The 23,075-nt window shown below is 47.4% G+C and overlaps 1 protein-coding gene and 2 long non-coding RNA genes across 17 annotated transcripts in view; 2 read left to right on the forward strand and 1 right to left on the reverse strand.

Annotated features, from left to right (window-relative positions):
* CELF2 (CUGBP Elav-like family member 2) overlaps positions 1-23,075 on the reverse strand; it is a 547,972-nt gene that overhangs the window by 11,477 nt on the left and 513,420 nt on the right. For 7 of the 15 annotated variants that reach the window (XM_043479735.1, XM_043479741.1, XM_043479729.1 and 4 more), the window contains 2 exons: positions 8,737-8,868; positions 3,751-3,948 (listed from right to left, as the gene is read on the reverse strand). In XM_043479735.1, coding sequence (XP_043335670.1) covers positions 3,751-3,948; positions 8,737-8,868 — 330 coding nt within the window. The remainder of the gene's footprint in view (positions 1-3,750; positions 3,949-8,736; positions 8,869-23,075) is intronic. The other 8 variants (XM_043479734.1, XM_043479730.1, XM_043479731.1 and 5 more) reach the window with 3 other exon arrangements.
* LOC122448441 lies at positions 157-8,513 on the forward strand. The gene is made up of 3 exons (XR_006271614.1): positions 157-226; positions 7,491-7,594; positions 8,433-8,513. It is a non-coding gene; the product is annotated as an uncharacterized LOC122448441 (long non-coding RNA).
* LOC122448440 lies at positions 18,744-20,694 on the forward strand. Its single transcript, XR_006271613.1, has 3 exons — positions 18,744-18,874; positions 20,084-20,162; positions 20,554-20,694. It is a non-coding gene; the product is annotated as an uncharacterized LOC122448440 (long non-coding RNA).

Below are 23,075 nucleotides of genomic sequence, written 5' to 3' on the forward strand. Positions count from 1 at the left end.
CTTCCAGAAATATGAGGAGGAAGGGCAGAACAGGGGAGAGCTCAGCTGCACCAGAGGGGAGAGCTCAGCTGCACCAGAGAGGAAAGCTCTCAAATGAACTTTATTTCCATTCCATTCTCCCATCTCTCTAACTCCCCGCATAAGAAGTATCTGCAGCTTAGAGAAAGCAAAAAGGAGGGACTCCCAGTGACCTGATGGCAGACAGTCACCTTCTCATACATAACAGGTAAGCATGCTTTCCAGGTCAGAGGGTGTTTGAGGGCATGGCAGATCCTCCTGCAGAGGTTCTGGGGAGGCCCCGCGGCTGGACGCCTCTGGGATGTTCTGGGCATGGTGTCTGGGAGGAGGGGAGCTCATCCAGCTGGTGAAATAGCCAAGCCACTGGTTCCTGGGACCTGAACTGACCTTCACAGGAGAAGAGCCAGGACTGCCTGTGTCCCTGGGAAGCCCCAGGGGACATGGTGCAGTGGGTCCCCAGGGGCAGTGGGGAGCATGTCTATCTGAATGGGTCGAAGAAAAACAAAACTGGGGTAGAAAGAACTTTGTAAAAATAAAAGGATAAACATCTTTGCAAAGAAAACTCAAAACAAGTTTCTTTCCACACACACAATCATAGAAGAAAAAAGTATCGTAATGAATGGAACTTTTCACAAGGAGATGTTCTTGGAGCAAATTTCTGAAGCCACAGAGATGAAGCATTTCCTTGTTACTTAAGTGTTAACGAGGCTACTTTAATTTTATGTGTTGCTCACAATTTCCAAGGACATAGCCAGTGTAAGAGATGCAGTTTGTATCTAAAGGGACACAATTACAGGGTTTATGTCCCCAGATGTTTCCTGGTTTAAAAAAAAAAAAAAAGACTCCTAAAAGAAGTCAACACTTAACATAAATAGATGCAAAAGCAGAACCCAGGAGATGGATGTTCTCAGAGCCGCCATGCAGTGTGTGGAGCAGGAGACCTGGTACTGCCCAAACTGGTCGTGTTTCTAAAGAAAAACTCCAGATGCACAGTGAGAACTAACGGGGCCCAATCTGAATTGTGAAGTGATCTCCCCTCCTCAAGCCCAGGGAGAAAACGCAGCTTTAATGCACTCTGACAGATCACTGGCAACACGCGGGCAGCCCTGGCCTTCTCGGACGCATGTGCCTTCTGAACGTGTCGGGCCGGACAGGGGACCAAGAACATAGGAAGAAAGTAAATAAACCCAGGGAGGCACTGTCTTCTCCCTCATCACCAAGAAATACTTGGATTTTGCCAAAGTCGTTAACACAAAAATGAGAGAGAGGTGACTTGGTATGGAAAATCTCTTAACATTCAGTGAAGGCGGCTACTGCCAGATGCCAAGGGCAAAGAAACAGTTTTTAGAGGGTCACCCTCTGTATCTTCCTTCCATTTCCCTTCAGTAAGAAACCTGCTGACCAACCATGCACTTTGTGGGCTTCCGCTACACCTGACTGACTTGCCAGAGCTCATCGAGTTGTGTCATTGGTCCAGCTGGCTGGCACCGAGTTCTTATTTCTCACAGGGCCCCAGGGCCCCTGATGCAGCAGGAAGCACTGTGGGTCACGGGAAGGTGCAAAATAGGTCAGAGACTATTTAGGAATGGCAGGAAAGGTGATCAGGTTGCCTGAATTCAGATCTGTAGGGATGCCTAATGCTTCAAAGTCTTAGCTGGGAGAAATATTAAAACCATTTCTTTACAAGGCCAGACTGGTTCACTTTCCTATGGGAATCCGATTGACTGTGCTTCTTGATTAGAGAACTATGGAACAGGAAATCTAAAACTCCCTTTAGCAGTGGAATTCATTGTGGCGTTTTTCTTTCCTTCTCAGTATTACTTGCCTTTTAAATTATGCTTTAGTTATGCTAATGTCGTGCTGGGCTTTGTCGCTCAGTTGTGTCTGACTCTGCGACCCCATGGGCTACAGCCCACCAGGCCCCTCTGTCCATGGGCAAGAATACTGGAGTTTGTAGCCATGCCCTGCTTCTCAGGATCTTCCCAAGCGAGGGACTGAATCCAGGTCTCCCTCATTGCAGGTGGATTCTTTACTGTCTGAGCTACCAGGAAAAGATGGTTTAAATTTGCTGAGTACACGTTAACAGGGTGAGAAGATGGTGACCAGAAGAGACATACGAAAAGATGGGAGATTAGAAAAACCTGACCTGAACAATCCTGAAACACCAACAAAGACTGAGCACTAACCCATGCTACTGGTAGCCTGCACGCCTAAATATACATAATCCGGACAGGCAGCATGTATTCTGAGTTATTTTACATTAATCCCAGAGGGTTAATTATTGCACAAGCAGTGCCTGAAACTCAAGCACAGAAATTTAGGGCTCTGAGCTGGGGTGAAGCAACTTCGGGGCCCAGACTCTCCTAAGCCACTAACTTTCTAGTCTGCTGGTGCCTAATGTGATCCAGGTTACATGTTTTGCCTCAAGGCGATCCCTGCTGGGTGACGGGGAAGTGACCAGCACTCAGATGCACGTGGGGGAACTGGCTTTCATGGTCTCTCCCGAGGACATGATTATCTCACAAGATATTTCCTACCACCCTCATCTGTTAGTGTGGAAGTCAGACCTCAGAAAGAGGGACTGCCCACAGGCTTTCCTTGGGCAGGAAAGCTGAGGCATTTATGGCACGGGGTCTCCACACACCTGGGAAATGCAGCTGTCTGGGCAGTCGTGCGAGCTTTAAAATAAACTACAATAACATCATAACTGAGAGGAAAGAGATTGGAGAGAGAAAAACTCAGATATTCAAGTTCCTTCCACTTTGGATGCTGTTACAGATAAACAGAAAAAAACCCTTAAAAAAACAAAACAAAATGACACGATCTTTAAAGTTGTGTCCCTGTTACAGTTCCCAACTTGACAAAGTAAAACCATTCTACTGCTTATTGGACACCATGTTTAAAGTCAAAGTCTTCAGACAAAAACCAGTTTGGAACTATGGGGTGAGGATCAGAATGAAAAGGAATTTTAAAAATGTCTTCAGCACTTTCTTATCCTTGCTTCTTGTATGCGAACCAAGTCAGAAAGAGAATAAATATCTCAATGCAGATTTTGCTTTAAAAGCAACTTCAGTCAGGAAGAAGGAACCAAAAGGAGGAAAGAGAGAGAGAGAAGCCCTCCCTATTCGGGCCAGTTCATTAACTGCTTTATAATTAGCCTTCATGTATTCTTAGCATTCACTTCCTGATGTTTATTTTGCCTTACTGGCAGAGAAGCAAGGCAATCAATCACTTATTTGCTTCCCCAGAAGACCCTGACTAAACAAAGACCGGGTCGATCCTAAGAGTGGATTTTGTCATTAACCTGGACACCACCGCCAACTGCAAGGCCAGCTTCCCCATCACGGGGGACGTGGACCCTGCAATAGCCGGGTGAGCCCACAGGACGCTGCACTGATGACTCGGCCTTCTAAGGAGGAGTCTACGTGGAGGGGGAGAAAGGAGATGGCCCTTCTGATTCGGGAGAGAGGGCTCCTGGCAACGGTTTGGCGGCAGCAGCTACTAGGTGACTGCAGCATGGCACGCAGAGGGTGGGAGGTCCACGTGACCAGGGAGCGGGAGAGGAAACGCAAAGACAGCTAGCAGGTTGCAGCAGAGTGCTCAGGCCTGTCAGATGTCTTAAACCGTGAGCAGGAGGCATGGAACAGCCACTCTTCTTCTCAGGACAGCGGCTCATCACCACTTCCTCGGGGCTCTGCTCCGGGCCGGACGCGGACCGGGTGGGGCACCCACCTTCCTTCTGGCTGCCGGCGGCGCTCTGCTGCTGCAGCAGGCTCTGGCTGTAGAGCGTGGGCAGCGCCGCGGCCGCGTACTGCTGGATCCCTGAGTAGGCCTGGGTGAGGGCGTCCATGGTGCCCGCCGTGCCATTCGTCAAGCCCGTGGCGCCAAGTCCTCCGTTCAGAGCCGCCATACCTGAGAGCATTTGAGCAACTTTACAAAAAACCCAACAATAGAGAAGAGAAACAGCACTTTTCATTAGTGCTTTCCAAAGGAAGTCAGAGAATCATTTGACACAAGTACGACAGCAAGTGCATGCAGTGAGCACACCAGTTACACCAACGTGAACTTAAAGACAGAACCATGAAGGAACGCGTCGTCAATAATGGCAGACACACAGACAACCACCACAACCCCCTGAGCGATGGCGAGCCTCACCCCCTAGGCACTACAGGTGGGCAATACCTCCCAACTGCATGCAGGGTGCTACTGGCAAGACTGGGGCTCTCCCTTTGAAGTAAGAGCCTTCTGCTTCTTACAGCTGGGCAGCACATAAGAAAAAACAGTAGTGGCAGAGGCCTGTGACATCTGTACCCTTACCTCTAATTACAGGGTTCTTGAGGAGCCATGGGATGACCCAGGGGTTGAGAAAGGAAAGGACAGGCTGAACCTTCTCACCCTAAGCTGCCTGACGTGGAAATGGCTGGTAGGATGAGTGGCGTACTCAGTGAATTGCCAGTTCCACTGACTGGCTTCCTGATCAGCTGAAGGATGCTGTTGGGGATGAGGACCTTAGGGAGAATTGTGCTGATGAAGAATTAAGGTGCAGGAAAAAATGCAGCTTCCTTCCCTCATTGAGGAGGACTGAAGCTGCTTATTCAGTGTGAAAGGCTAGAAAGGGGATGGGACCATTCTCAGAAGCAAACACACACACACACACACACACACACACACATGTCCAAATACTAATTAGTGCCCGTGGAACTGGGATTTCCAGCAAGGAGAGCATTCCACGCCATGTTTTCCAGTTAACTGAAGTGACCCTGCATCTGGAGTGATCTTGGCTATTAACCCATGTGAACTGGGTGGCGGCCAGGACACTTTAAATTTTTTTCCTTGTCTCCTGGCTGCTCTTTTGCTCTGTTATGGTTGCTGACTGTGTCACTTTTTCCTGAATACTGAGTCAATTCAAGTATACTTTAATAGAGTGTGAACTTTTCAATGAACTCAGGACATGGAAGAGGTGACATCATAATTGCTTTGAGTTCCCTTTACGATGAAGAAGACTTTTTTTTTTTTTTTTTTGGTAAAGATCTGTTTCTGCAAAGAACTCAGTGAAAACATTAATGAAAATCGAAGGAATTAGGGCTATTAAGGATGTTAAAATAGCAAAGATGATTAACTGCGAAAAAATGGTAATCAAGCAGTGTAGTGAAAATAGAGAACAAGAAAATAAGATGCTTAGATGTCATACAGAGGAGTCAAATGTCAGTCACCTCAAACCTCCATGCACATTTCTGCTTGCCATCCACAGGACACAGGGGAGAGGGGACACGTACTTACTCCATCATGCTCTGTTCTTCTGACACCTTCACCTCTTAGGTCAGAGGATTACACACGACAGGAATGAGAGCATGGCTTAACAGGAGAGGAATCTCACGGCACCTCAGGGCTGGTATTCTCCCTGGGGGGCTTGCGGGGACAGTGCTGCCCCTGGGTGATGTTTGGGGGGAGGGTGGCCTGCCCAGGAAAGCCTAGAGGTCATGAGCATGGAAAGCCAGCTTCCTGAAAAAGGAAGTGATTTCAAGCCGATCTAGCTGATCCCAACTAAGCTCAGGAGGTGCTGGCCAGCAGAGGCCTGCTGACTCTGCTTCAGGTTTCTTTCCATGAAGGAGTTTATTCTGATTGTTTCTGAGGTGTGTGTGCCAGTGCCAAGGTGGAATGGGTAACTGATCACCCGGCAGAATTCAAAGAACCATCAGAGAAGGATTTCAACTCCTGAGAGTTATTCCTGTTGATGATTTAATATTATTCTATATTAAATAATCATTATATGACGTTAACACTTGTCAGTTCAGCTGCTGGTATTTGATTCCACCTACGCACTTTGGACAACAGAAATAGAGGTTTGAAGGTTAATTGCATGAAATGCTTCCCCTTAAAAGAACAGGGCTTTCTTGGAAAAAGCCAAATGGATTGATCATTTCATCCTAATTTAATTGAGATTCCCACAGATGCTATTTGTGTGAGGAAGGCTGGAACAAAAGGACAGGTGTGGCAAACCTCAATGAGGGCAGGAAGGCCTCTGCAAATTGTCTAGCGATAAAGTTAGTGCACTTAGTTCAGCTGTTAGTATATGACACCTGCCTCACATAATCCAGGAGGGAAAGCTCTTGTCAGTGAACTGCCCATGTTCCTTCCTTCTCATCTTGCCATTCTGCTTTTAGCTTTAGAGTAGTGTCCTTCTTTTTAGTCCCTCCATCCATGCATGAACTTACAAAGGAAGAACAAGGATATGGAGCTCAAATAGTGTAGCTACTTGTTTACTAACCAAAACTTGTTTTGTGGGGAGATGAGGAACCCTCTGGGGGGGAAGAGGTAAAGTTTGGTAATTAACTGGATCCATCTACCACCACCTTTCTCCCTGGCTCCTCTGTCCGTGGAGAAGAGTTGGTTCTGCTCAGAACCCCAGAAACCTGTCCTTATGATGGCAGGTAATGGTTCCTGGGTGGAGTGGGGGAGCAAACGGCAACGACACGGAAACTGGTCTGGTGGCCTCTGCCCAGGTTCTTGTTTCTTGACTTCCTTTTCTGAGGACTGTCCAGTGGGACAGGTGGCATCGCTACGTCTGTTAAGGAAGAACGGTCTGAAGGAGGACCCTGCCTCTACATTAGGTTTTCTCTTGCTGTCTCAGAAGCAAGTATAAGCTCCGAGACAGTGCTGGGGTTGTGAAACAGCTCTGAGGGTGATTCACCCCAGCAGGCAGAACGTGGTTTTCTCTGTGCATGACTCTGGGTTTAATTAAACGTTTTCCTAGTTCATACTGTTTAGCAGGGGTTATTTGAGACTAGAAATGGTCTTAATTTCCCATGAACTATACTTATAGTTATCCAGGGGCAAAGTATTAAAAAAACACAACAATAAGGCCGTTGTTCTTGCCAGAAGCAAAACTGAATAACACAGACCCCACACAAGAACTAATCATGGTCTCTCTGCCATACAACAGAGTCCCTCTCTAGCCGCTCACGATAACAATGGGAAAACCCCAGCAAAGGACAGCAGGACAGGCTGAAGAGGCAGGAGCACACGGACAGGACGACACACAGCAGTCATGAGCACGTGCTGAGGAGGACAGCCACTCCCACTGGCCTGGTACTGTGCAGACCAAGGACAGGCAGGCGGTCAAATCAAATTCCTTGTTTTAGGGGAACTAGGTCCTGGGGCATAGAAGCAGCATGGAGGGGTGTGTGCAAACACTCGTCTGCAACCGAGGGGAAGGACAAGTGAGTTGGAGCGTCTGCAGAACAAGGTCAGAAACAGGAGTCAAGGCTGTGAGGGCTGCTGGCAAGAGGGGCGCTGGAGGCAGCTTTACTGGAATACAGTACTCTGCTGTCCTGTGGTTACCACTTCATTTACTGTTTGCTCGCTAATCAAGAGCCATCCAGTCTGGAAAGAAAGAAAATCTTTTTCCTTTCTGCTTTCTTTGGCCTCTGGTCAGATAACACTCAGTCCAAGTTCATCTCTGTTTTCCCCAGGGCATCTGCATAAAAGGATTCCATAAAGCCTGAAAGAATTCCCTACCTCTACATGTGTGACTTATATCTTCTTATCTGGGTGATAACAGCTAGTCTTCATTTGGGTGAGTTCTAGGTTCTTCTTTACAAAATAAATTACAAGGTATTCTTTTGGGATTTTTGTTTTTCTCTTTTAAATAAACTGTACTTCTTGATCACCCTTTAGAAACTGTTCACTGAGTGAATCGTGGCTAAAAATAGGGCAACTTGCCAAAACTCTTCTCTTAATACTTTAAAATGGGCAGAGGTTGGGTGGCCTGCTAGGTAATTAGGTCCCCAGGTCAGATCTCCCTAGGCTGTCGTGTGGCTGTTGTCAGGAAAGGCAGACCCGGGGTCCCCTCGGTGGCCTGAGGACCATTCCCTCTAGTGGAGGAGCCGAGGCTGAGCTCAAGCGTCAGCTGTGACTCATCCTCTGGCCGGGAGCCATTCTCCCCACAAATCTAAAGCACCTGAAGTGGGCAGGCTGCGTAGACAGAATTTGAGTTCTTCGGTCAGTCTGCGTATTTCAGAGCTGAGGAATTCTGTAAACGATTTGCCTCACTCTGCTTCAACCTGCCGTAGGGGAATAGGGCCCTCCACGAGACTCGCTGCTGTAGGGTGACCCTGGCCTCTGGGGGCTTAAGAAAGACCCCGGATTTTTGCTCCAGGGGCAACTCCTCCCCATTCAGCCTTATTTCCTGCTTCCCAGGGCCTCTTCTCTCCTCCTGTATGACTGTCATAAACCTCTGGATTTCAGACCTGGAGGGGACCTTTAAGGCCACCTGATCCAGGACGTCCCATTTTCAGATGGGACCCTGAAGTCCAGAATGGGGGCAGTGACTGGCTCAGATTCCTGCAGACTGGAGCTGGCCCCGTGGTCCTGACCTCCAACTCATCGATTTCTCTTTTGTAACTTATTCACAGCTTCTTAGAAGGGCACCAAACCAGAACCCAATCAGAGTCCCGGGAATCTGCGGATACCTGTCAACCACAGACACCTGTGACCAAGTACACAACCTACACCCCTGAAGACTCAGGATGGTGAGGGGGCTGTCTGTGGAGACTCAGAGTGGACACAGGCGGCACACACCTGTCTAAGCGTGTGCTCCTGCCCCTCCTCCCAAGTGTTAGTTCTCCCTGTGATGCAGCCTTTGCAGGTTGTCTCTGGCTGAGCACTATCTGTGGAGAATTTGGGGGAAGGCTGTCCACCAGAGCAGCAAATACTCACTGTTGATGGTACCTGCGAGTGCATTAATGTTATTCAGTCCGACAGTGGCTCCTGCCAGTCCTTGCAGAGTCCCGAGAGAGGTCAGAGAATTCATGGCTGCACCAGCAGTGGAGTTGGGGGTTGAAGCAGCCACTGCAAGACAAAAGGCAGACAAGGGAAGGGGAGAGAAAGACACGGTGAGTGAGAGCCGGCCGGCCCAGGAGGCAGTCTGTCCCGTCCTTGCGGACAGAGCCGGGGGGCCATCAGTCACAGGACGACCAGGAGCCTCGCTTAGGCTTTAGTGTGAGAGATGTGGGCTGGGCTTGTAGCAACTGTGACAGTGACATTTAGGGAAAAAAAATCACCATGGCTCTGCTGTGCCAGCCAGCGAACACGCGCTCTGCTGGCTAGTGGGGGGCAAGCCACGAGAGGAGGGCCCTTCCTCCCGAGTGGTGGGTCCTTCATCAGCCCCACTTCAGGAACCTCTGAACAAATGACCAGCACAAGGTGGGAGTGAAATGGCAATTCTTGGCTTTCTTATTCTTTATGCTTCGGACATGGCATTTTAAGTTAAAAAAAAAAAAGTCATACATATTCCTCGGTTTGACAGAAGACTTCAAGACCCAAGTAGTGGTGCTTATAGAAGGGGAGATAAAACAATCACCCACCTTTAACTAACAGCTTCATTGGGATATAATTCATGTTATAAAATTTACTCCTTGAAAGTATGCAATTCCCTGATCAGTACATTCAGAGAGTTGTACAACCGGCACCATAGTCTAATTTTGGAACATTTTTATTACCCTCTAAAGAAACCCGTACTCATTAGCGCTCATTCTACATTCTCTCCCCTCTCCTTGGACACTGGCAACCACTGATCTACTTTCTGTCTCTGTGGACTTGCTTAGTCTGGATATTTCATATAAACGGAATCATAAAATATGTCATCTTTTGTGACTGGCTTCTTTCACTGAGCAAAATGTTTTCAAGGTTCATCCATGTTGCAGCACGTGTCAGTGCTCTATCCCTTTTTATTACTGAATAATAGCCCGCTGTATGGAAACAGTCCACTTTGTCTGCCCATTCATCAGCTGTGGACATGCTGATTGTTCCCACTCTGGGGCTGTTATGAGTAATGCTGTTGTGAACATCTGTACTCAAGTTTCTGGGCAGACATATGTCTTCGGTTCTCTTGAATACGTAGTTAGGAGTGGGACTGCTGGTCGTATGATAAAGCTCTGTCTTCCATTTTGAGGAAATGCTAAAATATTCCCCAAAGTGGCTGTCCTCCCTATTCATTTTTTAATAATTTTCATTAGTTATGAGTGTTTCCCTGGGAAAAAGTCCCCAGATGTCCTCATACTGAAGACCGCTCTGGAAGCTCTTCTCTGGTGTCACCTGAAATCATGTGAAAGCTCTTCAGGCCTTTACCTTTTCATTTTTTTCCCCCCAGGCCTTTATTACTGGCTGAGAATCTGAACATGCCCCAGGGATACTTTTTCTCCCATACTCGCTGGCACATTAGTGTGTAAGAGCTGTCACATGTAGGCTGATGTCAGACTAAAATGCATTTCTCCATGGGAAATGCAGGGGGCTTCTGTTTCTAGTGGTTAGGTGGTCTAGGTACTAGAGAGACTCTCCCACTGAAACTAAAATGCTCAATAAGATATTTTAAAAGAATACTTTAAATTGCATCAATAATTGACCATTCAGTAAGAAATATTCAGAATCAACGGTATAAGTGAAAGTGGGAACCCAGGAAAATAAGTAGCACACTTAAGGTAGCTTTTGCCTTAAGGGTATTTGGTGAACCAGATAAATTTAAGCTTCAGTTCTCAAAGCCTTCCCATGCATGACAGATACAAGAAGTCTAGGGTCCACCTGAGGTAAAGTGCATAAGAGACTTCCCCAGCAGGAAGTCTGGAACCCTCGAAGGCTAAACAAGCAGTGTAAGGATGAACAAGATACACTTCCTGCTTCAGAAACTATAAGGACAACTGCCTGTATCAAAACAGTGCTGAGCAGGGGGAGAGGATTCCCTCTGATAGTATATGGCCCTCACATAAGTCTGCAAAACAACTTTCTTTTACCTGACTGGTCAAAACCCATCCAACCATCAATTTAAAGTGGTCCCCAGCTTGTACTCTCTTCTAGCACCTTGTAGAATCAACTGTAAGTCAACCTTGAAAGGGCCCATTTTCAACAAAGAACTCTCAGAAATAAGGCTCCAAAGACACTTAAGCTCACAATAAAAAAACAAAAACACAAAAAGACAAAATATACAAGAAAACCAAGTACCAAGAGTAAGAATCAGCAGAGACAGTTAGACACTATATTTAGATCCACCAAAACTTCTGATACTGGAATTATTAGTGTGCAATAGGAAGGAAGTGTCTTTAATATGTCTGCACAATATGAGAGGGTGAAAAATGAAAAAATGAAAAAAAAAAGATTATAAGAAATAACAGGTGCTGAAAAGTGAGCTACAGCTGTAAATTACATACTATCACCATTTCATTGCCCTCTTAAAAAAAAACAGAAAACTGGAAGCAAGTGGGGCTGCAGTTAAGAGTGAGAGCTTCACAGCAGTTATTTATAACACTGAAGATATGGGAGCAACCTAATCTGTCCGTCTTGGCAGGTGAATGGATAAAGTGGACGTGGTGTGTGTGTGTGTGTGTGTGTGTGTGTGTGTATGCATGTACACACACACACACACATATAAAATGGAATACTATTCAGCCATAAAAGAATGAAATATTACCATCTGTGGCAACATGAATGGACCTACAGACTGTTATATTAAGTGAACTAAGTCAGACAGAGGAAGGCAAATATGTACCACCTATATGTGGAATCTAAAAAAAAAACCCAAAAGCCACAAATAAATTTATTTATTAAAAAAATAGACTCACAGACATAGAAAACAAATTTAGGTTACCAGAGGGGGAAAGTGGTGCAGGGGTAAATGAGGATTTGGGGGTTCACACACACACGCTGCCATATGTAAAACAGATCATCAGTAAGGACCTCTGTAGAGCAGAGGGAAGTACTCAGTACTCTGTAACGACCTAGATGCGAAGAGAATCTGAAAAAGAATGGACGTGTGTATAACTGAATCACTTTGCTATATACCTGAAACTAACACAACACTGTAAGTCAGCCACACGCCAATACAGAACAAAAATTAAAAAAAATATGCAAGTCAGAGGTCTCTATTCTGCTTTTCTATTTATTTAGGACCCCCGAAGACTGGCTGCAGTGCACTGTAGTCTTCTGACCTCTTGTTGTGCTGTTGTTGGGTAAGTAGACAGATGGGAAGAGGGTGAAAAACAGCGGGGAGAGGAATCAGACATGAGATGAACTGAACTAAACAACGTGCCTTAACATGAGAGGACTCCGTGTGCTCCAGTGCTCTGGACAGTGCTCTGAAAATTTACCCCAGTTTAAGTCTAAATTGGAAAAGATATCTCAGTTGTGTATCTGGCTGCCTTTAAGAACCTTCTGGGTTCTAGAAAATAATCTCTTTAAAGCAAAAGGAAAACTTAAATTTGTCACACAACCAGTCTCAATCAAGTACTTCAGATATTCAGGAGAAGCACAGCAGAGAAGCCCCTCAACACAGAAGACAGAGATGTATTAAATGCCACCAACGTGCCTGTTTTCCTTACTTCTGTGCTGGCAGCCTGGCAGGAGGCTGCCTGCGTCCTGCCCACCTAAAATTAGAATTCCCTCTGTCTCCACTAAGAACCGTATCCTCTGCTTTCTCAATTAAACTGTTTACAAGATGGCACAGGAACATTTCAAGAGAAGGTGGTAAATAAACATTGGTTCGTCTTTGCCCACGGCATCTCTTTTAGTTAAAGGGTACTCCATGCAGGGGAGAGGCTGTACCTCAAAGCCCAGAGGAACGTGGGGCGTGGGGGGGAAGTGGGGGCAGAGCTGCCTCACCTTCTAGGCAATGATGGAGAGACCTGGTCACATATCATGTTTCACGCCTGCAGTACCGTCGGCTCTAGATCACCAAGCAAGCCACCAAAGAGGTGGTGAGCAGCTGACCAGCGAGGAGCTGAAACAGCCATGCGACCCACCAGAGCCATGTGTATGTGACCCCACACGGCAGCTCGGTTCCGGGCCTTCTGATGACAAGCTGGGAGGGGTGAGGGTGCTGGAGAGGGAGGGGGACCGGTACCAAACCAGCTGCTGCCCGGTCGCCAGGACAGGAGCAGAAACACAGAGGTGCAGCTTCCTTCTTATTCTCTGCATAAGGTGGGGTGACAGGCATCTCTGCATAAGGTGGGGTGACAGGCAATCTGGGGGGAGGCCGATGGCTGAATGGAGGGAATGAGGCTCTCCCCCTTTCACAGATTGCAGACCTAGCCAGAAAAGTAGAAAAGTGGCCGTTTGGGGCACCAGCCTCTGACCCTGACCACGTCTGCACCATCCTTCCTACATGAAGGGGAACCTTCTCTCCTCTGTTTTATGGGCGCCCTGGCAAGTCCTGTCTCCAGTACTGGGTCCCAGAGATGATCATGCTTCCCAGGAACCCAGCGCCTCCATCTCCACCTGTGAAACCGTCTCCCCACTTTCCCTGGACTGCAAGATTTTTTTTTAACTTTTAATTTTGTATTGGGGTACAGCCAATTAGCAAACAATGCTGTGAACAGAGAAGGGACTCAAGTGTACATATACATGTATCCATTCTCCCCACAGACCCCTGCCCACCCAGGCTGCCACCTAACACTGAGCAGACTTTCACGGTGGACCGCAAGAGTTTCGGAAAGCTACAGTGAAACGACATCAACAGAAGATGCCAAGAGTCTGCCTTCAGAGTATCCGCAGGACCCTGAGAGCATAGGAGCTCTGGGGTCTAGGAAACACAACAGCGGCACACACAAGGGAACACTGCCCACCCTGACCAGGCGCGCTCAGGATGGCGGAGCCTGCCGTCGCCGCTCTGCATCACATGAGCGCTGATGCTCCAAAGGGGGCAGAGTGGTGGAACGCCGACACGGGGGCCTCTGTCGTTAGCACGTCACAACCTGAGGGTGTGGGGTCTATTTTTCAGGGGGAGGGGTGGGGAGAGGAGAGAGGACAGGGTGGGAGGAGGCTGTTCGGGTTAGAAAAGGACATTGAGAGCCTCTGCGGTGTTCTATCTCAGTGCCCAGCCATCCGTAATGCGCATGTCCACTACCCCACACACACCCGCATCACCTTTTTCCTTCGCTAACCCACTTCCAACTCACAAGGAGCTCAGTCAGCAACCCAGCTTGTGCCATGCTGGGACAGACAGGTTCTGCAGATGGGCCAGAGGAAGCCTCCGAGCCTGAAGGGCTGACTAGAGGAAGCAGCTCCTTGCAGGGACTCTGAGCCCCTTTTGAGGTGTTACTCTACGACAGGGGACGTCTCCAAAGATGAGAGAGTGGTATGGAAACGGACGCGGGCAGTATCATCCCCTCTGTGTCCACCATGGTCCCACCATTTTCTTCTCTTTAGTTTTATCTCCAAGTGCTCCCTGGAGCCGTCACTGGGGGGTGCTACTAAGAAAGAATCTACCTCAGCGTTGTCAACAACCTGCGCACCTCCTCACCTCACCTTGTTTCCAGGATACTCCCCGGTCTGTAAAGAGGGGCACAAGGGCGATGGTGTCATGTGGGGCCAGAAACTTATTTTAAACAGTTTATATAAACTCAGTCTACCTGGGTCAAACAAGAATGGAGCAAAGGAAAGGACAAATTGGACCTGCTTTCTCATCTAGTGATATTTTGCTTATGAATCACCAAACTAAAAGCACACCCTTCCTGTAGCTTGCCCCAGGTATCTGCCTTTTTTACAGATGGTAGATAGATGGGGAAACAGTGGAAACAGCAGCTCACTTTATTTTCTTGGGCTCCAAAATCACTGCAGATGGTGACTGCAGCCATGAAATTAAAAGATGCTTGCTCCTTGCAAGGAAAGTTATGACCAACCTAGACAGCATATTAAAAAGCAGAGACATTACTTTGCCAACAAAGGTCCGTTTAGTCAAGGCTATGGTTTTTCCAGTAGTCATGTATGGATATGAGAGTTGGACTATAAAGAAAACTGAGCACCGAAGAATTGATGCTTTTGAACTGTGGTGTTGGAGAAGACTCTTGAGGGTCCCTTGGACTGCAAGGAGATCCAACCAGTCCATCCTAAAGGAGATCAGTCCTGGGTGTTCATTGAAAGGACTGATGTTGAAACTGAAACTCCAATACTTTGGCCACCTGATGCAAAGAGCTGACTCATTGGAAAAGACCCTGATACTGGGAAAGACTGAAGGCTGGAGGAGAAGGGGACGACAGAGGATGAGATGGTTGGATGGCATCACCGACTCAATGGACATGAGTTTGGGTGGACTCTGGGAGTTGGTGATGGACAGGGAGGCCTGGTGTGCTGCGGTTCATGGGGTCAGAGAGTCGGACACGACTGAGCGACTGAACTGAACTGAGCAGAACTAAACAGATGGTCATGGACACAGCTTGAAAAAAATCATAATGATTTCAACCTGATATATAATTCTAGGTGCCCAGGAGCTCCTGCTTTTGAACGTTTCCTGGGGTGGCAGGAGCGGTGATCCCTCAGCTGCGGTTAACAGCCAGTGTTTCCTCGGCAGGTCACTTGACCTCGCAGGCTTCCGTTTCCTCATGTGGATCACAGAGGGAGGCGCCTGCATGAATGAATGATCTTAAAGATTCCTGTTGCTTATGAAATGGGTCAGATTACTATTTGACCAGGCTCTAGAGAGGAAAAATGAGGAACACGGATTTCTGTAGAAAGCAAGTCCCTGGGAGAGTCCTGGAAAACCTTTCTGGATCCTGGTCTCAGGATGTCCTGGAAAGAGGCAGCTTTCCCTGAGGATAACAGGACCACACGGCTGGCAAGAGGTTACCTGCACAGCCCAAGGTCTGACATGCTCTGAATCACCCTTCAGCTACTTGCATGGTTTCCTTTAGAAATGATCGACCACAGAGCACACACTCCGTATGCTGTCTGGAAAAAAAAAAACAAACCACTCTCCAAGGGCTTTACCCTCAGTGATGACAGCTATAAGGAAATGGGTCTGGCCAAAGTTACTGTGTTCTCTTTAATCCCACAGTGGCCATTCTATCTTTGATAAGCAGGGTGTGTTGATTCTGTGACTTCAAATCAAGAAGTTCGCTGCCAACTTCAGCGAACTCCCAGAGTAGAAAGAAGGAAGGAAAGGCTCTGTTCCCTGCATTTATAGTCTAATATTTTTTGGAACAGTGGGGAAGTATTTGCTTTCCAAAGTCAAATGTTCAGAGAAAAAAATATCACTGGGCCTAATTCCAAGTTTAACCGACCTCTTATTGTCCAGAGAAGCAGAATTTAGTGTCATTCCAAAATAATCATCTTCCCCATATGAAACTTTAATGCTGTCTTAAAAAAAGCAATAGCATACATTATATACACATTCCCTTGATAATTCAGTAAATGTAAAAATGGACAAGTCGTTTTCACAACGGAGAAATAAGCAAAGAAAGATGAAATGACTTGCTCTAAGTCACAGCCGTCCAGCTCTTGGTCAAGATGTCCATGTATTCTAAATGAAAGTGAAACTGCAGTTCCTCTATTACATTCTTTAGATTAACTATTTTTTTAAACCTCTGCACCAGGTATGAACTTTTTTTGGTTTCTAGCCTTAGACATTTATAGTCTTGCCCTACGGTGATGTGAATACTTCCCTGTCTCAAATCCTTTACAGCCTCCCCAGTCCTGTGTGTCTCAGTGGTGAAGGTGTTCCCTCTCTTAAGGGTACCCAGTCCACTCACTGAGCATCCTCTCGGCTCTGTGCCACGTCCTGTATGTTAGCGTCCAACCCAATGCTGGGCGACAGCTTGGCAGGTGGGGTGGGGGGCTTGGGGGGATGGAGGTGGGGTCGGAGCCTCACACATGCCGCTATTGCAGGCGCCACAGAGGAGGATTTGAGTCCTTCCCCCTTCAGGCCGTCAGTTTTTGCCTCTTGTCGGCCTCTCCTCACCTCTGTTCCACCTCCTCTTAAGTCTAGAAATATGTCTTTCTCCATCGTAAAATTTCTCCTTCTATTGACCCTTCTAGACTTAAAAAAAATCACTACACTGCACGAAGATGTCATCTATAAATACACAGCTCCTGCCTCCTGTCTCAGGCCCCCTCTCACAGCCTCCAGAACTGTGACATCCCTTCCACCATCACAGCGAACCCACCACTGGCGGGTGTGTGTGTGAACTGCCTGCCCGTGGTCGAACTCAAACACCTCTTCTCCGCCCTCACCTCTATCGCTTCCTGCTTGAAACTTCCGCGCTTGGCTCCCTGAAGCCAGGCTTCCTCAGGGCTCCCTTCCCACCACGTGGCTCCTCCCCTCTGCCCCGCACACAGTCATCCGTCAAGGCTTCACCTCCCCAGCCCGCTGCTCTGCCGTGTTCCCAGCTCGATGGTCCCCCTGGGGACCACACTGACCCTGCCCATCTCTGCAGCTGCTATGGCACAAAGGCAAGGGTCAGGACCCATTTGCTCGCAGGATGTATTCACACGATGTACCAGTTCACGTGTGCCGTGGCTCAGCGTGCGCGGGTACGGAGCACCTTCCGCCTGCCCCCCACCGCCCTGTCTCTGCTGATGAAGGTGCTGCGTTACTGGCCCCCACACTTGGCACACTTCCGTTGGCAGCTCTTTCCCTCTGCTCCCTCACATCCCGTCAGCACCTGAGACCCGCCGACACCCCTCTGCTCAGAGTCCTCACCTGGCTCTTCCCCGCAAGAGGAAGTTCCAGCTTCTCAGCCATGGCTTCCAGGGCCCTCCCTCCCTCCCTCCCTGGTTCCTATTTCCCGTCTATCTCACGCTGGTGAAAAGGGAGATGGATTTCCATTTGCTGACCGAATGCCTTTTCTGTATTTTCTCACACCTGACACATCTGATAAATCTTCCATTTCTACCTCAGAAACCTTAACTCATCTTAAAGTTCTGGCTCCAGTGCCGACTCTCCTGTTAAAAGTCACCCACTAAGTCAGGATCTCTCCTGTCACTCACACCCGCAGACCTGATCTGATTCACGCTCTTCCACCGGAAGAGTCCAAGTTGGGGCATCCTGCTTGTTTTGTGCATGTGGCCACTGCACCCAGTTTATGGGACTAAGCCACGTACGAAAGTAGCATTTATATTTTGCTGCTTTTAAGTCTTAAAGCAGAGACCTTAGGTCATAAACTTCTGAGAAGTTGTGACTAAAAGTGTTGTTTCTTTTCCATCTAATACAAAACACAAGCAATCCATACCCGCTTTTACCAGTGGCAGCAGTGATACCAAGAGAGAGTCTGGGGTCGGGCGGGGGAAGGGTCTCACTGAGTGCTTGTGTTGTGCTTGTGTGAGCTCACACACGCCTCACAAGGGCTCTGCACACAACACCTGGGACCATGCAAGGCAACATTTATGCTGAATCATGGACACAGCATGGTCTCCAGAGCCGCTAGAGCAGGGAACGAAAGCCCCTATCTCAAATACTGAGAACGTGCACCCCAAACAAAGCAAGAGCAAGTCGAGTGAAGCCACAGCTCCACGAATACATGACAGGGTGCGTCTGCGCACCCAGGGTCAGACGTGCAGAAAGTCAAGCTCTGCAGCAAAGGGGAGGACCGGAACTACCGCCACCCCCTGGGCCGGGCAGCTTTCCCAAGTGTCAGCTCAGCGCTATGAAGAGACTGCGCGGGGACGAGGGAGCTTCACCCAGCGGGGCTGTGTGGGTGTTGGAGGAAAACAGAGAGAACTGACTGGACACGGTGACTGACTAAGGACAGTGGGCCACAGGCTGGCTGAGAAGGGCCCTGCAGGGGCTGAGGATGGGTCAGCGAGAGGAAGAGGATGTCTCCATGCGGCAAGAACAGACAGGTTTGTGGAAGAACGGCTGGCTTTAGTCATCCCAAGGTTGTGGCATCACCGCAGCTGCCTGAGGGACAGCCTCTCCCAGAGCCTGCTGTCTGTCTGTCCCTCTCTTCTGTCCCTCCAGGCTTCACCGACTGTCCCTTGCATGCGATGGACCGGAGGTGCGATGCAGGTCCAACCCCTTCTCACGGACTTGCCTGGCCAAGCAGAAGGCTCGGGAATTCATGTTAAATCAGCCTGGGAATCCACCTCTTCGCCCAAGGTGAGCTCTCGTGTGACACATGTGCGGGGACCTTGCGGGAAGGAGGGGAGGAAGCCTCTCGTGACACGGAAGGGCTCCGGATGACTCAGAGGATGACTTCTGAGCCCCCACCACTCAGCCAGCCCGGTGACGCTGGCGGATGACACACCACTCTGGCCCTTCTTACGTGAGGAGCCAGGGCAGGTCTGAATCTCATGGGAACATGAGATTTGTTTCCCTCGACGAATCCGCAAGGAAGCGTCCCCCTGTCCCCGGGACGTGGTGTCTGTTGCGGCCTCCGAGGAGGAGGCCACATCTCCAAGGTGGGAAAAGACGCTGCCTAGACTTCACAGCAACAACTCAGGGGAAAGCCAATGGTGGGAATGGGAGAATGTGCCCAAGTATTTTAAAATGCCCTTCACCCTTGAAAGAAATGATCTGTTATCCTGAAGTGTGTCCCTGACTGAGTGCACTTACAGAAGCATTAGAGAATTTTAAAACAGTTTTTTAAAAGAAAGAGAGAAAATAGGAGGTCAGTAGGATAATGTACACAGACACAATGTTACGTTTTGGACAGAAAACGCCAGAGAAGTGCTTGTGAGTGGTAATGCTGACGCTTGTGCCCACACGCTCAAAACCGCCAGGCCAAGGCAACAGATCCACAAGCTGGGCAGATACTCATATCTTTCTTTAAGGCCCGGCCACACGCCTTACAGACAATTTATCCCTTTCTACCAACACCGAGGCTCACGCCTTAACAACAGGTTCAAAATGGGGTAAGAAGAAATGACCCAAGAATTAATTAACTAAATAGGAGACTGTAGTAAACAAAGGAAAAATTATCATACCAAAATAAAAGACAAGAAACACGATTAAATCAGGCTTCAAAAGACCCATAAGAAACTCATAAAAGGCATAATAATGCATTTACCTGGCTTTTATTCTTTCCTGATTTAATTTCTAATTTTATTCCTTACCATCTGATAATTGCATGAAACACTTATTCTAACCATGGGCAACTGAGACTATTTTCATGTTTATTGCAAGGCCAGGAGACAAACCTGTATTTATTGCCTAAGGGGATTTTTCTTTTCTTTTTTTACAAAAAATAATGCTTAATCTTTCATGTTTAAAAGCATAGACTGTTTAAAATCATTTATAATAATGCTGTAGGGAGTTTGTTCCTGGGTGTGCAGAACTGAAATGATAAATTTATAATTTTTAAAAAAGGAAAAGTTTGGAGGTGCTGAGCTGACCCTGTACTTCCGGGATGGATTTGTCTGAAGCACAAGAGCTGTCTCAAGAACAGGTAAACCAAGACCTGGGCAGGCTGGTATGGTGAAGCTCTGCTTTCAGTTTGAATGGACTGGCTGGTTATGCATGGTTCAACAGGAAGCCGTGCGTTTGTTTTTTTTTAATTATTAAAAAACAACAACAAAAAATGCACTGCCCTTGGGACTAGCATCCCATCCCTTTTATTTCCTGGGAAATTGCTCTGATGAAGCGGAGAGTCATGAATTGTTACTAACCACATTTTCTGTGACTTTGAAGAGTCCCTGATGGAAATTAGACAAATAATTTACTTTCACTTAAACACCAGATTTTTTTAGTTACACTTAAGATAAATAATCGAAATGTAGATTTAAATCGCTTCTGCTGCCCACATTTCAGGACTCTAATGAAACATTTTCGGCTCTTAGGCAAAGCTCTGCTCAACAGAGAAGAGAGAAACCCGTCTCCCTGACACAGTGGTTGCCAGGATTTCTGGTCAGGCTGGACGCCATGTGAAGAGCAAAGGGAAGGATGCCTGGCTGGGGTTGGAAGAAAGAAAATACGTCTCAGGACACATTTTCCCTTTCATTCAGGTCTCAGGAAAAAGCTGAAAATGGCCAAGTATGTTTCAAGTTTCCTTACATACTCTGGCCACCTTCCTAGGCTGTTCGAGTGCTCTGCATTTTAAGAAGGTCACTACGTCCTCACAGTCCTGACCGTACTGGATGGAATGAATGTAGATCTGCAGACATGGACCTCACCTCTCACCCTTCCTCAGGATGGCGTCATGCCAGTCCTCCTCCTCCTCGCAGCCTGTTCCTGCTCCGTCCTCTGCCTGGACACCCTTGCCCCGGATCATCTCCATGCTCCCATCACCTTCCTCAGGTTTCCCCCTTCAGAAGGGGAAAGCCTCCTTCCATCTCCTCGCTCCATCTTATTCTGCCTGGGCCCTCTTCGCAGCGCTTGCCTGGCATACACACGGCACCTGCGACTGCTCCCTGTCTGAATTCCCCTGACAGACAGGAGACCCCTGGGGGCGGGAGTGTGTCCTGCTCCTGGCTGTGTCCCCAGCACCCAGGCCAGCGCCTAAGGCTACACAGTCACTGGAAAGCACTAGCTATCAATTGCAGTATCAACACTGATCAGCTGACAGATGCTTCTGCACTTGGCTTCTTAAACCCACGAGCCTTCTACTAACGGAGAACAAAATGTTGGAATATTCATTCCGATTCCCTGGAACCAAGGCATATTCCCACCCAGCTGTCACAATGGAAGAATGTATTTTCATAAAGTTGAATGAAGCTTCCCAAGCAACCAACAGGCCACATACCCTCACCAAAATGTCCATGTATGATAATGGTCACTTCTGGAACAGGAGAATAATTTCAATGTAGTGACAATGTTAAACTCTTTAAAGCCTGGTGAACCAAATAGCAGACTGCCTCCTTGCCATGTAAGGAAGAGTCTTTATGGGAAAAAGAATGTTCTTTTTTCCCTACCTTGTTACGAATGATGTGGTCAGTTTCTTCTTTTTACTTGCAATAAAAGGGAGTCAGCCATGCTTGGAAAAATTACAATCATCTGCTTCTGCCAAATTAAAGTTAATAGTGTTTTCTCTTAAAAAAAAAAAAGACCTAATCCTTTTCCTTTTTATATAAACAAATAAAACACCCCTCAGATCTTGAGAAGTGTTTAGTTTTTTCACTCCAAACAAAATATAGTTAAAAATATCAGTTAAAAATGCTGACAGATGGTCGATGTGTATAAAACCATATACAGTGTTTTTTAAAAAAAAATTGTATTGGAGTAAAAATTTTTATAGTTTATTTACAATATTGTATCAGTTTCAGGTTCGGACTGCTGTTTTAATGTAATCTTTTCACAGTCCTCACAGGGAGATGTTTCTTTTTTTTTTTGGCCTCACAGCATGCAGGGTCTTAGTTCCCTGACCAGGGGTCAAACCTGCACCCCTTGCAGTGGAAGCACAGAGTCTTAACCACTGGACTGTCGGGGAAGTCCCAAAATGGTTAATTCTTATTTTTCTAGCAAAACATTCTTCAGTCTAATTTCTAAAACAGGGGCACGAGTGGGGTCAAATACTTGTGTTTTTAAGAAAAAAAAATCACTATTATTTTCATAAGGGGGAATAAACTATGTCAAAAACGCATATTTCTTTAAAAGGATATATTTAAATAACCAGCTTATGTTTTGCATTAGTTATAACTTAATCTCTTGAAAAAAATTACAAAGTTGATTTTTCAGGAGTATTATCTGTTGAGTGGAATGAGGCCCACATGTTGTCCCGGTATGTTTTTGAAGACATCTCAAGAATGAAGGCAACGACCCACATGCTGTTGCCCTGAGATGAGGTGATGGATATATTGTCCAGCCTTTCCTCAACGTCTCTTCAGTCTCTCCCTCAACACTGAACTCAGAGGGAAATGAGTTAGAAACGTGGTGTTCAGTAAACAAATCAAGGGCTGTGGGGCTTCTCTGCTCCCTGAAGCCGGTTGCCTGCAGAAGGCTGGTCTGCCGGGCACTGCAGCGTTCCTTCTCTATTTTTCTAGAAGATAACCCTGCATTGTTAGAGAAGTGTGGGGGCCAGTTGGCTCATCTTTTGGGAGTGGCCGATAGAGGGCTGTGGGGTTGTTAGTTAGAAAGGGGCCTGGAGGTTGTCCAGGCCAGCGCCTCCGCGTACCAGAGCAGAAGGTGAGATCATCCATCAAGGCCCAGAAAACCCAGAGAGGAAGGCAAGCCAGCAAAACACTTTTTAAAAAACAAATCCTGGTGTCTAAGCAACCACATTTGGTCTGGCTCATATGAAAAAGAAAACAGCATCTGCCTTTGAATAAGGCAACAGAATTTCTAAGGAGGGGGAAAGAAAACCTCACTTTAAATGACACAGCCCAGAAGGGGACCACAGAGGAGCAAGAAAGACGGCCCCCTCTGG

The sequence above is a fragment of the Cervus canadensis genome, chromosome 10 (genome assembly GCF_019320065.1).
Source record: "Cervus canadensis isolate Bull #8, Minnesota chromosome 10, ASM1932006v1, whole genome shotgun sequence".
Lineage (NCBI taxonomy): Eukaryota > Metazoa > Chordata > Mammalia > Artiodactyla > Cervidae > Cervus > Cervus canadensis.